General features: G+C 39.4%; 1 protein-coding gene across 2 annotated transcripts in view; it reads right to left on the bottom strand.

Moving 5' to 3' along the window:
• Positions 1-24527, bottom strand: part of PJA2 (praja ring finger ubiquitin ligase 2) — a 75244-nt gene that overhangs the window by 14356 nt on the left and 36361 nt on the right. For both annotated transcript variants that reach the window (XM_055131220.1, XM_055131227.1), the window contains 2 exons: positions 17419-17604; positions 6886-7074 (listed from right to left, as the gene is read on the bottom strand). In XM_055131220.1, coding sequence (XP_054987195.1) covers positions 6886-7074; positions 17419-17604 — 375 coding nt within the window. The remainder of the gene's footprint in view (positions 1-6885; positions 7075-17418; positions 17605-24527) is intronic.

The raw sequence follows: 24527 nt of genomic DNA, 5'->3' as shown, positions 1-24527 counted from the left end.
TCTGTCATGCAGAAGCTCTTTAATTTGAAGTAGTCCCATTTGTTTGATTTTGTTTCTGCTGCCTTTGACTTTGGAACCCTATTGCTGCAAACAACTCAGGTCAAAATCTTGAAGTGTTCTGCCAGTATTTTCCTCAATATGTGTTGCAGATTCTGGTCTGACCTCAAGAACTTTGTTCCAGTTTGACTGACTTTTGTGTAAGGTGTGAGATTATGTATCCAGCTTTTTTTTCTTTTTTAGTATATGATTACCCAATTTTCCCCACAACACTTGCTAATGAGGTTATCTTTACTTCGTGTGCCCAGCTCCTCACTCGAAAGCTACCTGACCACAGATCTACCAATCTGTCTTCTGGGTACTTGATTCCAAACCATTGGTCAGAATCCATCCTTTTTCCAATCCTGTACTGTTGATCACTATAGCTCAACAATATAGTTTCAGTTAAGTAATGAGTTCCCTTTGAATTTCCTATTTCTCAGTATGGCTTTGGCTATACAGGGTGCTTTATGATTCCACACAAACTTTATTATTGATTGATCTAGGTTACTGGAAGGTATCATCAGAATCTGGAGGTGGGCTGCATTGAATCTATGCAATAGTTCAAGAAAGACAGTTATTTTTCACAATATTAAATCTTCCAATCCATGAGCCTGAGTATTTTTTTTTCATTTTTTAAGGTCTTCTTTCTCTTTCTCATGTGATTTATAGTCTTAACAGTATAGATCTCTCACCTCTTTTGTTGAATTGATTCTTAGGTGTAATGTTTCTGGACACTTCGGCATGTATTCTCTTTGATATTCAATATTCATTTTGATCTCTATTTTAGTTCACTATTTTCATATAGCAATGTAACAGATTTTTGTTTGTTCACACCGTACCCAGCTATTTTATTGAGTTTTTGTTTTTAGGAACTTTTTAGTGGACTCTTTAGTGCTCGTCTATGCATCTGCAATGTCATCTGCAAATAATGATAAGCTAATGTAGTCTTTGCCAATTTAGATCCCTCTGATTTCTTTTACTTGCCCAATGACAACTGTTGACTTCTAATACTATACTGAATGAAAGTGGAGATAGTGGACATAATTGCCTTGTCACAGATATCAGAGGGAACATTTTCAATTTTTTAGAGTGAGAATACTGGCTGTTTGTTGTAGATGATCATTATTATCTTAAGAAAGATTCCTTCCACTCCTATTTTGTTGACAATTTTTTATCATGAATGAATGCTGAATCATGATGAAAGCTTTCTCTGCACTGATTATAATCCTATGATTTTTATCTTTCCTTTTATTGATGTGGTGTATCAAAAAAGATCACCTACTAGGGCATAACTCAAACATATCTTTAATTTACAAAAATATAAATCAAACTATATAACCTCTCAGACCAGAATGCCATGAGTGTAGAAATTAACCATAAAAAGAAGTTGGGGACAAACTCCAACACCTGCAAACTGAACAAAAATAACTGGATTAAAGAGGAAATGGAGGAAGAAATAAAAAGATTCCTTAAAATTTATAAAAATGAAGAACCAAAATATCAGAATCTATAGGACACAGCAAAAACTATAGTGAGGGGAAATCCGTAGTAATACACACCTACACAAGAAAAGAAAAAGCTCAAATCAACAAGATAATAAAACCTTAAATAACTGGAGAATGAGCAACAACTAAATCTCAAAACTAGTAGAGTGGAGGAAATAATAAAAACCAGAGCAGAAATCAGTAATACAGAAGTCAAGAAAGCAATACAAAGAGTCAACGAAACCAGAAGCTGGTTCTTGAAAAGAATAAACTAGATCAACTTTAGCTAAAGTCACAAGGAGGGAGAGGGAGAGAGGAAGAGATGGGGAGGGGGAGGGAGGGAGAGAGAGAGGGAAGGAAAGGGAGAGAATGAGAACGGAAGGGGGAGAGAGAAAGAAGAGAGAGGGAAAGAGAGGGAGAGGGGGAGAGAGAGAGAGAGAGAGAGAGAGAGAGAGAGAGAGAGAGAGAGAGAGAGAGAGCTAAATAAACCAAATAGAAGATGAAAGGGAGAAGTTACATTCGGAAATCAAAGACATCAAAGACATCATGAGGGGTAACTATAAACAACTTTACACAGTTGGAGAACCTGGAGGAAATGGACAGATTCTTTGAATCATTCCACCTCCCAAAACTGCAAGGGGAAACAGAAAACCCCTGGAGACCAACCACAAGAAAGGAAACAGTAACTAAGAGTCCCTCCAAAACCTTTGGGCCAGTTGGGTTCACTGGTGAGTTCTATCAGACCTTCAAAGAAAACTTTTACTCTTCAAGCACTTTCAAAATATTAAAGAACAGGAATCCTTCTTAGTCAATACCCAAATAGGAAAAAAAAAAATTCGACCAATTTCTCTGCTGAGCACTAGTACAAAAATTCTCAACAAAATATTAGCAAACTAAACTCAACAGCCTATCAGAAAGATCAAGCACCAAGATCAAGTAGGTTATCCCAGGCAGGCAAGGATGGTCTGGCACATGCAGGTGGGTAGATGAACACGCCGTTTCCAGGGCAGGAGGCTCCAGCCCAGGAGGTCCAGGATTCAGATACTTCCTGAGGGAAGTGCACTGCTCCGCCTATTCTCCTGCCCCTTGCAGACCCCACAGCTCTCAGCAATTCTTTTCTTCTCAGGCAAAAACAAACCCAGACACTCACACCCGGTTATAATGGTTATATTTGGTCAATGCAGACTACTTAGCTAACATTAACATCTCTAGCACTTAACTACTGTTAATGCTAACAACTGTTTCAAACAGTAACACAAAATGATACTGAAAGTGTTAGGTGTTAGTTGGTGAAGAAGTGGGGTTTTTATAAATGCTTGTCTTTCCAGTAGTTCTTGATTATAAAGGGATGCCTGTAATTATGGAAGGGCACCTACACAGTGGGAAACTCTGGATGACACCATCCAGTGCAGGGGTCAGAAGTGACCTCAGCAGTCCTCACACATGACTCCAGAACTGAGAACAAAAGTTCACTTTCACCCGGAAAAATTTATAACTCAGATCTGTCATTAGTAAATGCAAGGGCCACAAAATAAGTGGCCTGTACTTTCCACTAATGTCAAGGTAATGAAAGACAAGGAAAGACTGAGAAAACATTTGAGATCAAGAGACTAAGGAGACAGGTTGACTAAATATGATGAGGGCTCCTGGGATGGACAGAAAAAACATTTTCTTCAGAGCATTATGGGACAACTGTAGACAGTTAAAGTCTATAGGCTAAATAATAATATTTTGATTTATTATACATTAATATTCTGATTCTGTAATTTCAGTGTGCTATAAGAAAACATCCTTATTTTTAGAAAAATTCATTCTCATTTTTTATAGGTAATAAATATAATAGCAAGCTCCTGGAAGCACACGGCTGCTTCGAGGCCACGTGATATTTTATAGCTTCCTTCTCCCTCTGGGAGTACCTGGCAAACTACCGGGAGGTTCCTGCCCACATGGGAGAGGCTCGCAAGGTCCCCATGATGTATTAATGTGCCAAACCAGTAACAAGCTGGGTCTCATTCCCCTGATCCTGAAAGAGCCTCCAATGCGGCATCGTTGGGGAAGGACTAGTAGAGAGAGGCTTCTAAAACCTCAGGGCTAGGACAAATGGAGATATTACTGAGACCACTCGAGAAGTTTGACGATCAATGGGATGATGATGTGATGATGATGATGATGATGATGATGGAGAAGAATAAATATAGTATCTGCAACTTAGCAAATGGTTAGGAGTTTAAAAACGGCCATAAATATATAGAAAGAAAGGATAAAGAAAAAATGTGGTAAAGATTAATATTTAAGAAATCTCGCTATATGGAATTCCTAATCATATTTTCTGAAAGTCTTATTTCAAATTAGAATAATAAAACTATTAACAAACCATGGTCGAAGCCAAAGAGATAGTAAAGCTGGCAAGGCCTTAAAAAGCTGGGTCAGCCTTGTCCAGGCCTGACCTGCATCTGATCCTGGCAGCAGGGTCCCTGAGCACTGCCTGCTGAGAGCCAGGAATAAGCCCCGAGCACAGACAGGTGTGGCCCCACCCAAAACAAAACAAGAAACTGAACAAACAAAAACTCAAGCTGTGGTCATAGCCACACAATTTAGCTTAATTATAACTCCAATTTCTTACACAAAGATAGGTTAATTGGTTTGGTTTCCTTTTTTAACAAAAAGTTTGAGGACACACCTGATGGTGCTCAGGTGCTACCCCTGGCAATGCTTGAGGGGTCCACATGTTCCTGGGGGTCCGACTAGGCCTCCCTCACGCGGAGCATGCATGCCAGTCCCCCAAGCTCTCTCCAGCCCACTGCAGTCACGTAGCTAGCCAAGAACAAGTAACAGAAGTCAGATTTATTTAAATCTAAAACCCACGCTTCCCCTACATCCACGTTTACCTACTATGTTATGAGAAATACTCTCTGGACACTCTGTATGTAATACTCTGTGGTTTTTAAAACAAGCCAACTACTGACAGAGGCCTCTTTCTACTTAAAACTATAGAACTCAAAAGCCTTATTTTTTTTTTCTAAGCAGCAATGAAACTTAAAAAAAAATACTATTAAAATTTGACTAGAGACAAAAAATTGCTGTGGTGCCATGGCTTTTCTTTTTTAGTTGCCAACATTGTATTTTATCTTAATAATGAAAATCAAACCATATTTTCACTTCAGCAACTTTTAAAATACTGAGATGTTGGCACATGTAGAAATTCAAAACAGTTACCTTTAAAGACGCCATTTTAGTGCCAGAGAGGTAGTTCTCGGGGGAGCATCCCAGGCCACCGCCAGGGCTACACCACACTTGGTTCGCAGCACCGCCAGGACTGACCCAGGAGCACAGAGCCAGGACTAAGTCCTGAGCAAAGTCAGTTGTGCCCCCCACCAAAACAAACAAAAAACCCAACTTGGTTTTAAAATCAATGCAAAAGCACTTTTCATTTAAAAAATATTTTGCCATTTAAAAACCACAGCTACTATGAAGCACTCCAGACCCGACGATAATCAGCAAGTCTCTAAGACTTTAACACAAGAGCCACATCCAGAAGTAACTGTCAGAATCAAAAATAAAAATGTTTTCAAATTTAAACTGAAATTCTACTCAATGAAGACTTCTATTATTCCTTTTAATTTTATTTATGTAACATCATTTAAAAGTTATTTGGAAATGCATACCAAGATATTAAAGCAATATTTATCTCAGCAATGTCATTTCAATTAGCTTATTCTAACAAAATAGTACCAATACAGAATAAACTCTGGAGAGAGACGGTGGTTATGGAATTTCAGAGTGCAATGGTCAGTTAAATTTTAGTGCATCTACAGGATTGAGCATCTTCATAATGGGATTGCTTTTATAGCCCTGAAAATGTACACTAGAAAAATATTTCCTCATATGAAATTATAAGAAACGTAAACATGCACAGATGGTGATGCACAGATGATTCTGTCATGTGCTGGGTTGGTGAAATGACATAAAATAATGGAGAGACGACTTAAGAACTCTGGGGTCAAGAAGGTGGCTCTGCATCTCGCATCAGCAATGTGGTTTGCTGATAACTGCAGGGTTGCCCCTGCTCCCGCCGCCCCCCCCCCTCCATGTGCTGGCACCTCTGGCTGTGTGGCCTCCACAATGATTCTTTAAAATAAGGATGGACAAGGTTAACAAGCACAGTAAGATGGTAAATGGACACATGTCAGGGGCAGAGACTGCTCGAGATCTGCAGAACCACGAGTAGGTGACATCACTGATCTCCCAAAACATGAGGAGCAAAAATGGGGCACGAGGGCGGGGTAGGAGTTAAGCTGCTCATGCAGCAGTGATAAACCGCACTTCTATTTCCACAGAATAACTGACAAAGGTCTCCACTGCACATACAATTTTCCTCTCTGAAGAGTGAAATTAGGAAAGTCAGGAGCATCTGAGAATCTGCTGAGTTTCATGTCTGGAACAAGTTGGAGAAATATAAGGAAGTACTGACATATAGAAAAACCGAACACAGAAAGGATGTCTTAGACACAAACCTAGAAACCCCTGGTTATGAAACACACACAGGAAGTCTAAAACACATGAATTCTAGAAATCCACATTTATCAGGAGATAGAAGCTTTTTGTCTTCATTTTTCTATATTTTCAATAATAGTATTTTAACAGAAAAAGACAAATTCTATCTATGCAGAGAAACTTGCATTTTGTACATTTCATTAATTAGCTACTGTATAATGTTGTAAGTGAAAACAGTTAAAATATGAGCATTACCAGATGTAACGTTTATAATCTACCTAATATATATTCTTCTTTTAAAGAAGTCCACTGTTACTTATCAGCAAAACCTAAAATAAGTAACACAGCAGAGAAGATACAATAGTATCTTCTATACTTTACATGTAAAAAAAAGAACTGTGAAGGAAAACTATTGTTATGACTCTGATTCAAGCACTTCTTAAATTCTTCTGGTGGCATTCATTGAGGGTTTTTTTTAATGAGAGGTTATATTAATCTTAACATGTATGGTAAAAAGTGAGAAGCTTGTAAATAACTAGCCTGTAAGATGAGCTTCAGGGTAGCTGCAGGTGGAGAAACAATTCACTGAGCAGAGTTAGGCGGGGAGTTTGGCTCACAACAGTACAGTGGGGAGGGCGAACGCCTTGCATGCAGCAAACCCAGATTCTCTCCTCAGTGCCCCTATGCTCTCCCGAGCCAGGAGGGAGCCTGAGCACAGAGCAGTAGTAAGCCCTGGGCACTACTGGATGTGGCCCCGAAAGAAAACCCAAGCAGTCAGGACAAATGAAAGGGGCTTTGGAAGAAAGAAGCCCAACCGCCCTGGAGCGAGAGAGGAGAGAGGAAGAGACACCTGCACATGCATACACACCTCCAATCCACATCCAGGTCTTCGCTCACACTGGAGTCGTCCTCGAGGTTGTTGTTGCCGTCCAGCATGAAGGCCTCCGGGGGCTGCACAAACTCGCCAGCAGGCTCATTGCCCTCGTCACTGCTGCTCTCGTTCACCTCGCTGTACTGCAGCCAGGGCACCTCCCCCTCCTCCAAGGATGTCTGCTCCCTAACAAACATCCCAAGGGGAGGAAACATCACTTAAAATGCATCGCACTGTTCTTTAAAGAATTCTAGTAAGTGCAGGTAGGATCTTGAGTTCTTTCCACTTGAAGAAAATTAAAATTAACTACAAAAGTTTTCTAAAGGAAAGCAAGTTTAATACAGGGTCACTAGCACACAGCGATAGTTCCTATCAGCCTATGAATCGACTTAACTTGATTTATGAATTGTTTTCACTCCTCTATTCTCTTCTTTTCAGGACAAAGATTCACCTTAGATCATACAAATTAATTTTAAACATAATAGTTTTCCTCACGCTTAAACTAAAATCCAAATTCCTCAACCTGGTCTCTAAATAAACACAGGTAACATGCTTTCTCCGTGGCTACTTCCCAACTGTAGCCCGTATGACTCTCTCTACTCCTGGAACACAGGAAAGTTATTTGCACCTGATGGCCATTTCCTCTACCTGAAATATGCTTTCATCAGATCTCTGAAGACCTATTTCCCCTTTATACTCAGGTCAGGCTCAGTCCCGCCCTCTCAGGAGGGCTCCGGAAACACTCCTTTTAATTACCTTACTAAAGGCCTTGGCTTCCATCAGCACTCCACATGGCTTTATTAAAATGTGTACATAATCTGCGCCCATCACTAAACCAGCAAAGTCTTGAAGTCATAACCAGATTGATAATATATCATTATGAAATACTCATAGAAAGGTAAAAATGTCCAAAATTTGAACAAGAAATCAATTTGTTAAAAATTATAGTACAGGAAGCAGAATTCCTAATAAGGAAAAGTCTAAAAGGCTAAAAAGTAAACCAATAAGAAAATTATGGAGGTGGGGTGGGGGGCTGGAGAGGTGGGGGGGTGGGAGGGAGGTTTACTGTGATTCTTGGTGGTGGAATATGTGCACTGGTGAAGGGATGAGCATTGTATAACTGAGACTTAAACCTGAAAGCTTTGTAACTTTCCACATGGTGACTTAATAAAAGAATAAATTAAAAAAAAAAGAAAATTATGGATCTATTTCAACAGAAATAGAGCAAAGGACACAAGCAATTGGCAAACAAAAAACTTCTAATGGCTCTTAAATATATGAAAAGATGTTGCACTTTACTTACAACAATAAAGTGAAATATTGGCAAAATGTAAAATCCTGATAATACAGTATTGGTGAAGCTTTGATAAAAGGTAATTTACATAGTTTTGATTAAGAAAATACCCATACAATTTCTTTGTAAAGAAACTTGGCAATAACTATAGTATATGTGCATTCACTGAACTATTTCCATAACTTTTAGATATTTCTCCTAAAAAAAAAAAGAAAGCGGAGTGCTAGAGACAGCACAGCAGGTCAGCCTGGCATGTGGTCACTCAGGTTTGATCCCCAGCAACCCACATGTTCGCCTGAGCCCACCAGAGAGATCCCTGAGCACAGGGCCAGGAGTAAGCCTTGAGCACTGCTGGGTGTGGCCCCGAAACAAAGCAACCCCAAAGTCCCCACATGGTCATCTCTGCAGCACTGCTTGAGTGAGAATGACGAGACCTCTAGATAGGCTTCGTGACTTAAGTCATGACATATCCAGCTCGTCCAACTAACATGGACTTTTAGAAGAATGAACTAGATCTCCATGGATGGGGGTGGGGGGACACGAGGCTGCCCAACACATAGTCCATCAGCAGGCTCCAGTGCCAGAGACACAGCTGATGCTGCGACCTTGAATGAAACACCAGAGCCTGCCTGAGCTGACACTTGGGAGAAGCAGGGTGACTTCCAGCAGGAGAGGGATGTGCCATGGCTGAGAGCCACCCACTCAGCAGTCCTGCCTGCACCTAGGTCATCCTAGGGGGCCCGAGGGGCTGCCAATTTGGTGAGTCAGGTCCACACAAGCTCAGAGCCACTACCACTACCACTCACTACCCAGAATTTGCACATGGACCTCTGGTCCTCAGCTGGGTTGGCTGAAATCTGGACCCTCAACCCTAGCTTTCCGTGGCACCCAGCACATGAAGGAATGAGGACTCCATGTGCATCAACAGATAAAGGTATCAGTCTGGGCAAGGACCTGAAGAATTGCAGCCCTTCCGACCTCCTTGATAAAGACTCCTGAGCAACAATCCTAAGGACATTCACCGAGTATGGCAGACAACTTTAGTAAGCTAAATGATGAGAAATCCAAACAGTCATGAGCTAAACACAGAAGCTGAACTTAGAAAACAATCAAGGGTCAAGAGCGTCAACAGCAGAATGAAAGGGGCTTGAAAAGGTAGAGGAAACCACCAAAACGGAAAAAAGCAAGGGCTGTCCAAAGGGCTACAAGTGCTTTGTCAGCTTAAAACCTCATCTCCCTCTGACTCCCCGACCCACAAGCATCCCCGAAAGCAATGCTGGGTATATCTGGGTGCTCCCTGAGCATCAGGAGCACCACACTGCTGGTCTGAGCACCTAACCATCATGCCTGCATAGCTGGGCCACATAGAAACAGAAAAGTTACAAATTAAAAACTGGAGAAAACCTAAGAGATTAATGCGACAGCACCAAGGGAAATAACATTAAAATACAGGGGTTCCAGGATGAAAGAAAAAAGAGAAAGGGGAACTGAATAAACAGCCAAGAATTTCCATAATCTGTCTCTGGATGGAGATATCCCAGATCCAAGAAGCTCAAGATCCAAACAGACAAATACCATAGCACATTGCAATTAAAATGACAGGAACAAAGACAGAAATAAAAAACAAAAAGCAGTGAGAAAAGCAAAGGCTCCATGTAAGGAACTCACACAGACCTTTCAACTGAAATTCAACATGACACAGGAAATTGTTATGGAATACTCATAGACAGTGTGAAAAAAATCTCCAACCATCTGATTCTTCCTGAAAGGAAAAAAAAAAGATCTCTAATCAAGAATATACGAGATTATTGCACAAATCTGAGGGTGTGATAAAAAAAAAACGTTTTTTACACAAACAACACTTAAAGGAATAAATGGGCACTAATCTGACTGTTAAGAAATAAGATATAAAAAGCAAAGAAGCCCTACACAGAAGCAGGAAGATACATAAAAAACATAAGACACAATGAAGCAGAGTAATAATGGGGTCTCAAAGAATGGACAACTCAAGTCACAATTGCTTTAAATTTAAAATGGATTTTAGGGGCCGGAGTGACAGCACAGCGGGTAGGGCATTTGCCTTGCACGCGGCCGACCCGGGTTCGATCCCCAGCATCCCATATGGTCCCCTGAGCACCGCCAGGAGTAATTCCTGAGTGCAAAGCCAGGAGTAACCCCGGTGCATCGCCGGGTGTGACCCAAAAAGGAAAAAATAAAAAATAAAAAAAAATGGATTTTAAGTGCAGAACTTTAAATATAAACTTCAGGGGAACCCCACAAGAAATAGTATTGGTAAGTAAGATAGTCACATGCAACAGAGTAAAGCTGGACCACTATCTCAGACCATGCACAAAGTTAAAGTCCAGTGGATTAAACATTTGGATATAATCACAAACAAATGGTACTATATCTAGCTAAGAAGTTTCTGCTGCAAAGAAAATTACTGCCAATACAGAAAAGCATCATACTCAGTAGGAGAAAAAAAACATTCAAATCATCTCATATCAAAGATATAAAAAATACAATAAAAATATCATAAAAATCCCATCAAAAAAATGAAGAGAAGAAAGAGCTTAACAGACATTTCTCCAAAGAAGATATACAGACAGTCATCAGGCATATGAAAAAATGCTTATCATCACCAGTTACCAGGAAAATACAAGTCAAAATGGCAATGAGAGAAAATTTCACACCAGTAATACTGGCCCATAACAAAAAGAAAAGAAACACAAGTGTAGGAGGTGAAGAAAAAATAACCTTCATTCACTGCTGGTAGGAATATAAATTGGTACAGTTTCTATGAAAACAATGAAAAGGTTTCTTAAAAAATTAAAGCTACTCTATGATCCTATAATTCTACCACTAGGTATCTAAATCAAGAAATGAAAAACAGGAATCTGAAGAGAGATGCACAGCATGATGACGTCAGTTATGATCTGGACATAATGCAGTAGCCACCAGCAGCTGAGCGGGTGTGGAAACCGGGACGCATACACGGGGTGGAACACTACTCACTCACAGGAGATGAAACTGAGCCCTCTGTGTACGCTAAAGCATGGGTGGAAACAGAAGGACCATGCTAAGTGAAGCCAGTCAGAATGAGAAAGAACTACCAATACTGTGACAAATATATGCGGGAACACAGCAGGGGGTAAACAGAGTCAATCCCTCCTCTGGAAGTTACATGCTGCATGTGTGTGGGGAGGACAGGAAGGATTACAGAGAAAGGGAAGATATAATATTGGCTCTTCGGTGGTGGTTGTGGAATGGTAAGATTTGTTCCCAAAACTTACAAGCCACTGTTACCTCAAAAATAAAATTTAAAACAGAGAATTAGAAAAGAATCAAAATATCTGTCTCTTACAATAGTTATTTGGATATAATAAAAACATGCAGTTAGGTACTGCTATTGGTAACACTTGACAGCTTCTACTGTCATTACACTAATAAACTTATTCAGTAATAAAAGAATATATAGATGCAAATCATCATCATCATCATCATCATCATCATCATCATCATCATCATCATCATCATCATCATCCTATTGATCATCGAATTTCTTGAGTGGTCTCATTTCTATGGTGCCGCATAAAAGGCTCTTTCAGGGTCAGGGGAATGAGACCCATCAGTGTTACTGGTTTTGGCATATGAATAACCCATGGGAAGTTTGCGGGCTCTCCCATGTGATAGATGCAAATACTGAAACTAAAATATTAATAAGCAAAATAAACAGAAATAAAGTACTAAGTAGTACCATTCTTTTATACTAATTTGGAATGCATGTTCATATTTACCTTCATATATCTTTCTTTAAATGTAGACAAAAGCCACAACTGTTCATACAATTTTAGAGTTGAAACTGATTAGATAACAAAGCTCCAATATTAAAATCAGTAAGTTCAAAACTTAAGTATTTTTAAATTTGAAAATCGTTCTATCTCACCAGAGTTGTTAAGGGCTTGCCTAGGACTGACTAAACTGCATGCTGCTGGCTGAACCGTCCGTGCTACTCTCCCATCTAGTCTGGTTCCGGCATGGAGGAACTAGGTGACCGGAGCCCGCAGGTCTCTGGTCTGGGCTGGCATGTGTGGGAGGCGGGCAGGCCACCTCAGCTTTGGGAAGTACAGGAGGCGGGAGAAGGTCACCTGCCCCCGACTCCTGGAAGGCCCCGGAGTTCTCAGCTTGGGCAGCGGAGTACCTGAGACTATCTGCAGTGTGGTGTATCTCAGGGAGTATTAGCACAGGGCTGCCGGGGCTTCTGACGGGCGAGGAGCCTGCCCCCTCCCGAGACTGTCCGTGAATTTTAGCTGCATGGCAGCATCTCCTGAGAGATTTATTCCTGAATCTTTAGTTTTTTTAATAATCTTTAAATTTTATTTTCATAAAGTTGTTCACAGTAATTGATTCCATTCAGCATTTCAACACCAACCCCACCAGCATTACACCTTTCCACCACCACCACTTGAAATTTTCCCAACGCCACTCAAGCCTGACCCACAGGCGGATGCTAGATTATTTATTTTGTGTCACTTTGTTATGAATAGTGTAAGATGTCTGTAGGGTCTATCTCACAGTGACGACAAAAAAGTAAAAAAAAAAATGATGAAACGTCGTCACATGGCCGCTTTTGCAGCCGCATGCTCCTGGAATTCTAAAATTTTAAATAATTGGGATCCAGAAACACCTCAGTTGCGAGCTGCTCAGTTCCAAGATTTATTTGTGAGCCTCTGGACCGTGGCCGTTAGTACGCTTAAACTGCACGTGTCTGTCTTTTAACTTCGAGAGGAAACGGCAGTGTCCGTGTTTCAGGGCTCAGCACTGAGCCCACGGTAGGTCCCAGTTCTGTGCCATGATGGTTTCTGACTCTTCACAGGTCACAGTGGAAGACCAGCTGGCCCCACTCTCGAGAAGGAGGCAAGTTGTCTTTGACCCCAGCACCTCGAGCATGAGCCCCTCTGGCAGGTAAGAAGGGGCATGTCACATGACAGAAAGGCAGGTGTGTGCCGTGAGCCCAGCAGAGCAGCAGGATACCTGCTCATCTGGCAGAGAGCCAGCCGCATGCTGTGGAGACCAATAAAGAGGGTGGCCTCGTGCACGTTTCTTTTAACAATCAGTTGTTTAACCATGATCTGACTACTATGTTTTGGTGTTTGCTTTACTATTTTCAACTGCTTTATCTTTAGTTTCTTACTTTGGGGTTCCTATGTTCATCAAGGAATTGTCCATCTACTGTCCTACAAAAGTCCTACTCTGTGTCCAGCTTGCTGCTCACTTAGCAGGGCCACAAAAGCTGCTCTCCCGCTCAGGTCTTGCGCAGAAAGAACAGGTGCTGATTGGCGAACGAAGAATTACTGACCAGCTTTGCCGAGTGTGTCTCTCCCTCTGCCTCTAACCGTGTTTATAGATCTTTAGTATGTTTATCCAGCCCTATTTTGAAATGTGTCTTCTTTAATCAGAAATTCAACTAGAAATAGCTCTCTTAGCAATCGATTACTAACAATTTGTTAAAAAAAACCCTCCAAATTACTAAAGCCTCTGTAATTAAAAGGTAATTAATCTATATTCAGTCTTACAAATATTTCAGAGACCAACCCTTGACCAAAGTAGAACAAGAAATGAATCTTTAGTTATGAGTCATATAACCAATTACTCTGGACACAACTGTTTCTATATTTAGTGAAGTCAACAGATATTTAACAGATAATATCTGCTAGCATTCTGAACATCTTTGTTTCCTTAATTTCAACCAAAGTACACACTCTTTTTTCCTTTGAATTGGTAACTAAGCTTTATTTATTGCACTTACAAATTCAGGTTTCCAATCACTGTGTTTTGGTTTTTTGACATGTACTTTAAAATGAGTAGGTTTATAATTTTCTTCAGGTTTAACGATACAAAGGCCTCAGAAAGTTCTTTTTATACTTCCTTGAAAAATATAGTAATATGACTCTTCAAAATTTAGTTAAGAAAATCTTAAGAGTATTTAGGAGAACTCATAAAATCATCTACTTTTTTTTCCTCCAAGGGAAGATTTTTATTATTGATTATTATACTTCTGTACTGATAAAATTATTCAGATTGTTGCCTCCTAAGTAAATTTTGGTAAATTCTGATTTTCTTAAAATTTGTCTATCTTATGTTTATAAAATTACTGGTACAAAATTTAGAGCACATTTTTTAGTCTATCCAATCTCTATTGTTTTAGTAATTACATACACTTTTGTATTTCAATAATATTATCCTTTTCTTTTTGTTCACTATCTGATCTTTTCATGAAATCAACATTTAATTTTTTTGTTCTCTATTGCATTTTATCTTTGCTATTTCGATTATTCTCCTTATTTTCTTTATCCCAGGATTCTTGTTCTACTATAAGGTAAATGCACAATTTCTCCTCCAGTTTTTCTCTTTTCTTGTCTTTATAGTAAAAAAAATTTTTCTTTTAAATAACACTGAAACCCTTATTTATTATATTTAGTCATTATAGGATTTCGTCCTATAACCTGTATTTTTCATCTCTACCTCTTACATGATTTTTTATTCATTCAGTGAAACTGGGTTCATTTTCAAAAATGTTTTAAAATGCCTTTACTTCTCTCACTAATACCACCACCCTACTCCATACGTCTGGTTTTCAGAATGCATATTCTATATCCTAGCAGTCGTTATCCTTGAAATCTCCTCATATGAATTTAATCTGTAACCTTTTAGCAATTAAAAACAGAACTTTTACTCAAATAACTTATGAGTTCCAGGTATGCATATTTTTTATCTATCCCAATTCGTAATATGCTGCAATAGTTTTTTATTCAACTAAGGAGTTGCAAATATTTTTATTCTTATTTTCCCCTATTTATAATAAGCTAGGGTACTTCCCTTAAGCTTAAAATCCAAGTGTCCAAGTGCTTATTTATGACTTATCTTTTTACCTGGCATGGAAAACTTCACTTAAGTGTCCCTAATTCTTAGTCCTCTCCCCATCTCCATGACATTAATATTTACCAAACACCGAGACCAAAAATCCAATCCAGATGGATTCTTCACTTTCCTTGATTCCAGCACCCTTCAACCTATTATTAATAATAATACTCAATTCAATCTATTTTCTCAATTCAACTCTAATTATACAACTAGTAACATAATCACTTTTCTTTTTCCTCTTTATTTGATTTTTGGGTGACACCCTCTGTGTTCATGGATCACTTCTGGAGGTCCTTAAGGATCCACCTGTGGTGCTGGGGATCAAACCAACTCAGGCTGGTCTCGTGCAAGCAAATGTGCTGTCCACTCTCTGGCCCTCTTTTTCCTGTTTGGTTCTGGGCTAGACCAGTGGTGCTCAGGCCACTCCTGACTGTCCTGGGTGACTCCTGGTGCTGCTGAGAGGAATCTCAGGTGCAGGAGATCCAACCAGTCTTGGCCACAGGCAAGTGCCTTAGACTCCTATACTAGCTTTTGGCTCTCTACTTAGACTCTAAGCTTGAATTTTTCCCTAGAAAAATTTACCAAAATAGGTCACAATAAAGATAAAAATTAGAAGTAATTAACATGGGGAAAAATTATCAAAGGATATACTTTCCTGGAAATGAAGCAGTAAGCCTAGAGATTTTCATAAGCAAAAACTAACAGCCTTTACTGGAATAAATAATCTATCTAAAGTCCCTAAAGATATAAGCCATTTAAAAATATGCTATTTAAACAAACAAGTAAAGAGCAAGCATTTTTTAAAAGGCATGGTCTATTAGCAAAACAAGTGCCAGACTATTATAGAGCCATTGTATTTATGTATCTCAATATAAAAATTCATTGTAAAATATTAACACACAGAATACAGCAGCTCATTAAAACAGTAACAAAGTCTAAGAATGTAACATTGGGCTCATCTCAAGAAGCAAAGATAGTTGAAAATTATGCAATTTAACAACACAGTCCTCCTCATGGTCATTAATTCAATACTGAAAAACATCATCATCCATTCTTGTTAAAAAGATGTGAACAAAGTTCAACAGACATTCGTAAGAGCTCTATGAAACGGAAACAAAGTATATTTAATTGGCTCCGTTTTGGGAGAGTAGTGTTGGGTCCACCCGCGGTGCTCGGGGCTTACGTCTGGCTGTGCCAAGCAAGGCAAGTGCCCTCCTGCTGTGCACCCGTCCAGGCTCCCTGGTGGTGTTTTCCTCTAAGCGGCCTATTTATGAGCAGGCTCCAGGGCCGGAGCCCTGCTGCGGACAATCCCAGCCGGCAGGTACAGCGGGGAAAGCAGAGCTGCATGGCCTCCTCTGTGGGCAGCCCCCTCCTCCCGCTAAAGCAAACTGTGCGGAGAGACAGCCACTCACTAGCATTCGGCCTCAGCTACACCAACAGAGCTGAGTAACTGCAACAAAACCCCACGTGTCTGCTCTCTCGCCTCTCACAGTCTTAAGTCTGACGAACAGGCCTTTCCTGTTAGAGACAGGAAAACAGATGCTTAACAGCAGCACGGGAGGTATCAGCCAAGTAACTGGACAGGAATACTAAAGCTGTTCACTTCCCAACTGTTCCTGTGAATGGCCGCTACCTGCCACTGAGGAGACTTCCCTTTCCTTTGCTGGATCAATCCCCAAGCCACAGAGAAATGCAGCTCTAATTTATGCAGACCTAACTCCATGAAACTAACCTTCTCAGTGCTCGTGTTTTAACAAAGCAAAGTCAAAATGTTTAAAGTATAACAAAATGCACAGAAATTACCTGAATTTTCAAGTTCTTACAAAATACCAAAAACATAATAAAAATATATGAAGTGGGCCAGAGAAATCATCCAGCAGGTCGGGTGCTTGACTTAAGTATGGCTGAGCCAGATTCAACCCCCAGCACTTCGCAGAGTCCCCTCAGTCTTGCCAGGGGTGTGACTTGAGCACAGCTGGGTGTGACCCCCAAAGAAAACAAAATCTGAAGAATCTGCTGGTTGGATACAGTGCTTGTAAATGCAGTTAATAGCATGCCCCATTTAATGTAATAGGTACTGTTCTTTATTCACATCTTTTTTGGTTTGGGGCTATACCTGGCTTTGCTCAGGGGTTACTCCTGGCTCTGCACTTAGGAATTACTCTTAGTGGTACTTGGGGGAACCACATGGGATACCACGGATTGAATCACATGCAAGGCAAACACCCTGCCCACTGTACTATCATCCCAGCCCCTTGCACACAGTTCATACAGAACACTTAAAAAGGAGAAAGAACACTATTAAATCTCACCCTTCCTGAAGAGATAACTCCTGGTTTTCTTCCTCAGGACCACTGCTCTCACTCTGCAGCTCAGGCTCATTCTCATCCTTGCCAGGCAGAGTCTCCCAGCTCTCATCACTCGAGGACTGATCTTTCTCTGTGCCAGAAAATCTATGAGGCAAAGAAGCAGACCACTCGCCATCACTGCACTCTGAACTGCAATTGAGAACAGAAACAAAATGGGCCGTCAATAAGGGTTCATTCATTCTAACACTTGAAATGTTAATCAGTTGTCAAGTCCCAACATAATTTTTAGAATATTTTTAAAATATAAAAATATGCAGAAGAATATAACTTTTCAAACATATAAAACACGGTAATTTATGGACTATGTCAATTTATTATTTTCTTCACTAGACAACTGCATGATGCCTCGATATAAACTCTCCATATTTTAGACATACTGCTGTGTTAAAATGAATCATAATTTGGTAATCATAAACACTACCCACAGTAAACCACAGACTACTTACTTGAACTAACTAAAATATGTTTAAATATACATTGATAACTAATGACAGATCTGATATAAAACATTGGATTTCCATTATTACCATGTTTTTAAAAACCTAATTAGTTTTTCCTTGTTTTTCTACAAAAGGATGTGTAGAAGGATGTGTTCTTTCATAAGAGCAAAAAACACTACAAAATTAATAAAGTCATCATGCAGGACTATAAACACAAAGTAAATCTCAATCGGTAAAATGCCTACATTAGGAACCAAAAGGCCCATGATACATAAGGCTAATAGAGAATCTCAAAAGATAAGTTGCTTTTGGTCATACTTCAGTGAATTTGGCTACATTTGACTACTGTTATTCTTCAGGAACTAGTATCTCATACCAAAAACTAGCATATTATTTACTTATCAATGCTGAAAGTAAGTTTTAAAAGACCCTTCAACTAGATCAACAATTCTGCTCAAGAATTCTCTGAAAGATTTCCCTTTGATTACTGCCTTTTGGGATGGCAAATAAAACTCAGTTTATGTTTTTGAAAGATAAAAATTTCTACTTCCTTTCCTGAGTATTGTATATGTGATCTCGAGACTAAATGTTTCATCCTTCTGAGGCACAGGAACCCAGGGTCAAGATGCTATCAACAAAGCAGTAGCACAAGCTGAGATCTGACAAGTCAGAAGAAGTTTTTTAAAAAAAAAAGTCAACTTCAATTTAGATGAAGTAACAAACTGCAGGGTTCTAGGTGACACAGCCCTCGCAGGAACATGGAAGGTGCTCTTTCACTAGGGGAGACTGCCAAGCTGCTTATTATCATTCATGTCAAAATCAAACACAGGAAATATGAATTTGGGGGGAGGGTGTCACTCGGAGATCAAGACTTACTTCTGGCTCTGTACTTGGGGATCACTCCTGGTGGAGTTCAGGGGACCGCATGGGGGGTGCCAGGGCTCTAACTCAGGTCTGCCATGCACTACTACTGCTCCAGCCTCACACACAGGGAAATATTTTTAATAAAGTGAATGAGCTAAGTTTTGAGACTAAAGTTTCTCAAAATTAAATGCAAATTACCAACTTTGTGATGTGTCCTTAACTATTAGCTATGATTTCTCTATTTGTCGCATGGTGAATTGAGGGGAGGGGGCCACACCCAGCTGTGCTCAGGGCTTATTCCTGGCTCGGTGCTCAGGGGACCATCCTGGCAGTGCTGGAGGAACATATGCAGCGTCAGAAATCAAAGTGCTGGCAGTATGCAAAGTGCTTTACCTGATGTGTCTACTGTCTTTCTAGGCCCAAGCTTGTAGAAATGTTTAACATATCTATTTCTAAGAAAAATCATGTTTAAAACATTCCACTCAGTAAAATCATGTTCAGAAAGATAACGTAACAATTCTGAACTTTTGGGGAATGAAATTAACAATGCAATTATCTCCAAATTTCAGTATAAAATATAATTTATATTCCCAAAACAACAAACTGATGTCAAGGATTTGTATAGGCTGACAGTCAACTGATAGCCTTTGGAAAATATGGCCCTTCTACTTGTATTTTTTTTTTTAGTAGTTTGTAGGTTAAAAAAATGGAGGAGAGGGCACTATTTACATGCTTAGTATTTTTTTTTTAACATTGAATAGAAATGTTTATTGGAAAAATTTCTCCAATTATTTTGTTCAGAAGGGTTTTTTAAAAAATTTTTAAAATTTTATTGAATCACTGAGATACATGCTTAGTTTTGAAGTTGCCTCTTTGTCAACAAAAGCTAAAATATTTGGCTGAAGCAATTAAGAAACAGCTTACAAATTGTGGCCTAGATTATGATGTATATAAATAGTGTTTGTGTGTCTAATGTAGCAGCAATTTTGTATATTTGACATATTATATATAAGAGAAAACTGTATCCCAGCATTGACCACTATACTAAGCTTTTATAACTGCTAACTGCTCACTTACATTTTGAATTTTTATAACAAAATTCACTTACCACATAAATTCCTTTCTTTTTTTTTTTTTTTGCTTTTCGGGTCACACCCGGCAATGCACAGGGGTTACTCCTGGCTCTACACGCAGGAATTACTCCTGGCGGTGCTCAGGGGACCATATGGGATGCTGGGAATCAAACCGGGTTGGCCGCGTGCAAGGCAAATGCCCTAACCGCTGTGCTATCACTCCAGCCCCCCCATAAATTCCTTTCTTAATTTTCTATTTGCTAATAGCATTACTCTCCATGTAGGCAGCAAAACACTTATCCTTCTGACTCTTACAAACTGCCCACGCAATTTCTTTTTAGCTTCACTTATCCTGTATAATGTTCATGTCCTAGTTCCTTTACCTCCATCTTCCATAAAAAAAAAAAATTCTGATTCAAATGCTATCTCCAAAACCAGACTTCTATAATTACTACTTGGTGTCCCTAAATTTAACCCCACTCTTTTAACTTAACAATGCATTCTAAACATCACATTTTCCATCTATATCAAAGTAAATTTCAATGTTTATAAATGTTACAATAAAAATACTTAATACCACGTTGAAAGCTTCAAGGATTCTTTTCCCTAGAGCAGATTGTCACAAACTTAAGCCATTTCCCTTGTGCTATCACAATTTTCAATGCTGCGCTATTTTAACATTGTCTGTCAGATCCAAGGTAAGGAATACAGATTCCAGCTTCCAGAGTCAGTCTGTCAGAATCTGAACCCAGTGCTACTATCTGTGAAAAAAAACACATAACCTGGGAGCCCTTATCACCTCATAAGCCAGGAGCATAGAATAACAATACTTACTGGGATCCGTTTGTACAAAATTGATTAATTTTGAGATCAGTCTGTACAAAACTTTCTAACAGTGCCTGCTAAATAAGTCATTAGTAACTATTATCTTTACAAAAACTGTTCTACTCAAATACACTCTCTCTCCCCAAAATAATAAACTTAAGTCATATTCAATGTGTTAGTTATATTTTTCCCAATTCTCTTTTAAATAAGTGAAAATAAAACCCAAAAGCTGTGTTGTACTGTTTTCGTTTTGGAGAACAATGGCATAGAGAACCAGCTGACGCTTTCTGTGGCCTTTGTGACGCCTGCCTTATTTCCCAGTTCCGAGTCTGCTCCCGCACCCTCTCCCCGGACACTCGGGGCTGGGCCTCCGCCCCTGCTGTTTCCACTCCCGGACTAGCCAGCCCATCTCCAAACCTCACCCCATGCAAGTGCCACTGCTTCTCGGTCCTCAGTCACTCTGTGGGCCAGACTTCTTGTTTATTCGACCCACATGACCTAGTCCCAGATGCCGTGTGATGGTGCAGGGAAGTGCGGTCAGTTCCTGGCGTTTACGAGGGCTGGACAGCTGCAAAGTTTTCAACAGAGGACGTTGGGTGCTAGCAGTTTACACGTAAAGGGCAACAGCCCTTTACAGTGTGTTCGGGAAATCAGTACACACTTGTGATAAATATATAGATATCTATCTATCTATAGATGTCACATATATAAACACACACAAAGGATTTCCTATTAATATCTCATTTTAGACATTATCTACAACAAATTTCAAACATAATTCCTTACAAATCTGTAGTCCTAAAAGTCTGAAGTGGATCTGGGAGCTAATTAGAGGGTACTACAGAACTATGATTAAGATGTACTACTGTAATTAAAAAAAAAAACAAAAACCTAAAAACCAAGGTCCAACTGTAGGCAACTTCTTTACTGATGAAATGAAGATCTATATTTAAGACCAGGTGAAAGTTCCATTTGTCATAGTCTCTTTTTCATCCCGGATGGTAGAAGATTAAACTGCTATGAGCAAGCTTTGAAATAAGCCCGATCTGGGTCAGGATTCTGATTCAGAAGTTATTAGTAAAACAAAAGCATGGCAACCAAGCTCACTTTTCCTCATCTATAAAACAAAGATATCAATATTTACTTTTCTGCTCTACAGTGATATTCAATGAATACCACAGATAAAAAGAGCTGCATAGTTTTGGGAAACACAGAATAAAGGGAGAAGCTATTTCTTTCATCATATATATATATACACATACATGTATATATACATATATATATATATATATTATGCTGTCTGCTTGGATATTTCAATTGGTTTTCCTACTTGCACATCACACTCTATCAAGGTAAACTGATTCTACATCCTCTGGTTTGCTTTATTTAACGCAAATATTAGCCTTGTGCTCACCCAATCAACTGTACTTTCTGTCTGTCTTTGTATTACAGGTCAGCAAATTATGTACGCCCTGGCACATGAGAGAAACCCGAGCCCAGCCTACTCTTACAGGCAAGAAGGCTAAGAACATTTTCTTGGTATTTGTAAATGGCTGTAAGTGCCAACATAATATCCCAGATTTTGCCCTCTAGTTCACAAAGCCTATAATATTTATTATCTGGTCATCCTTTAAGAAAATGGATAATGAGAAAAGTTAACTGGCTGTGAACAACAGTAGGTTGCTGTGAACATTAAGAAACACAAAAATAATCCTGGGAGTTCGTTTTCAAAGTGGCTGGTAAGGATGGACAGTACAGGAATAAAAGCAGGATACAGAACATTTATTGTTAAAACTACGAAAGAGAAACAAGCCAAGTACAGAGAAATCAAGTGAATGTTTTTCTAAACTTACCCAAACATTGCTCTTTAACACATTAAGAATCGGGAAAACAACAACAACCACAACAACAACAACAACTTTCCTTTGGTACATGGGAGTGAGTTATATGTGATTTTATAAGAAATTTTACAGTGGTAGATATAAATGAGACATATAACAAAATTATAAAATAAAAACCAACCTGTTAATACCTGTAACCCAACAAGGAATTCATTTGTCTGGCTTTTTGGTATTTGTCACAACATCCCAAAAAAGCTAGCCTAAATTACACAGGAATTCAGAGAAAAGTAAGATTTTAGAAAATTTCATCTCTGACTTACTGAAGGGAAGGAGCGATAGCACAGCTGGTAGGGTGTTTGCCTCGCACGCAGCTGACTCGGGTGGCTGACCTGGGTTTGATTCTTCCGTCCTGTTCAGAGAGCCCGGCAAGCTACCGAGTATCCCACCCCGCACAGCAGAGCCTGGCAAGCTACCCGTGGCGTATTCAATATGCCAAAAACAGTAACAACAAGTCTCACAACGTTACTGGTGCCCGCTCAAGCAAATCGATGAACAATGGGATGACAGTGCTACAGTGTTACAGACTTATGGAAGATCCAAAGCTCTTTCTGAATTTTATTGAAAATAATGTGGATGGAAATTATGCTCAAACTCAAAGATACTATACTGAACGTAGGAAATCTGGGACATTGCAGTACCACTGTGTAAAGAAAGGTATGAGTCAAAGTCGTTTAAGTATGTCAAGGCTGCATGATACAGTGATTAAGGTCAAGGTGGCTGGGCGTTTTCAACTGCGCCTGCCTACCATCATTTTCCTCTCTTTTCTCTTAAGTCAGTTTATTTTAATCTGCAACACCCTAGTATGCCCAAGAAAGAAATTTCTGTTTCTTACTCCTAAACATCTACAGAACTATGAACTTGGAATGCAACATTTTGCTAAAAAAACAAACAATTAAACCCCAAACAACCCTGTAGTGCATGTACATTAAGACCTTTGCTTTGAAGGACTACATGTAGATATTTCATTTGCTGGGATATGTAGGGAGATCATAAGAGTTTTTTTTCCTTCTTGCTCTTGAGGGAAAGGAGCTTAACTTCAGCCGCGTGGAAATAAGGCTGGTGGCCCCTGGGACAGGGACCACTCCCATCCACAGGCACGGAGCCCAGGAAATGTTCAGACATCGAGGGGGATTTCAACATATCATTATTTAATGTATCAATCTGAAATCAACTGAAAGACTCATCAACTAATACTACATGTTGCTTTGGTGTCCCAACACCCCCATCAGCAACAAGGAAACTGTCCTGATGTTTTATCTTGGCAAGATATTTTACCTCTGAGACAAGATTAAGGTCGAAAGAGAGGAGAGCTGAAAGGAAGCTTCAGAGCCAGAGAACTGGTCTGGAGATGACGACTTCCCAACAGTCAGAGCCACAGTCAGAACGTGCTGCCGTGGCAGAAGGTTCTGTCAAGCTTCCCATCTTGTCCTTAGTTACTGCAGTTCAGGGTACACTTCAAAAGAGCAGAGAGTTAACCTTATCTCTCTGGTCTAATTCCAAGTCTGATAATTATATGCTGCCTATTAAAATTACCCTTGCAGTTCTAATTTAATAAGGTGGTGCTCAGTTCCTGTCAAATAACTAGGAGCATCCCTACCACCTGCAACGCGTTATCTCAGAGAGAACAATATTTCGGATGTGAGTAACTGATCATTTAAATTTTTTCAGGGAAGAAATGGGTCATGTATTCATTAAAGTATTTTTCACTTATAAAAAATATAGAAACAATATTAAAGTGTCAAATTTCCTATACCGTAAAATGTCACCATGAATTTTAATTATGTTCTTGATAAGAATCCTATTTGTAGCTACCATAATAAAAATATAACATAAAAACTCAAGGATATCATCTTTCAGTGTTATAAAGCAAAAAGGAAAATTGCATCAAAGCAGTTTTTATGCTTTCCTTCTAAAGATATTTATGGAAAAGTGTGCAAGTTTCCCCATTT

Source organism: Sorex araneus, chromosome 1 (assembly GCF_027595985.1).
Source record: "Sorex araneus isolate mSorAra2 chromosome 1, mSorAra2.pri, whole genome shotgun sequence".
Taxonomy (NCBI): Eukaryota; Metazoa; Chordata; class Mammalia; order Eulipotyphla; family Soricidae; genus Sorex; species Sorex araneus.
This window is presented reverse-complemented; position numbering and strand designations above follow the sequence as displayed.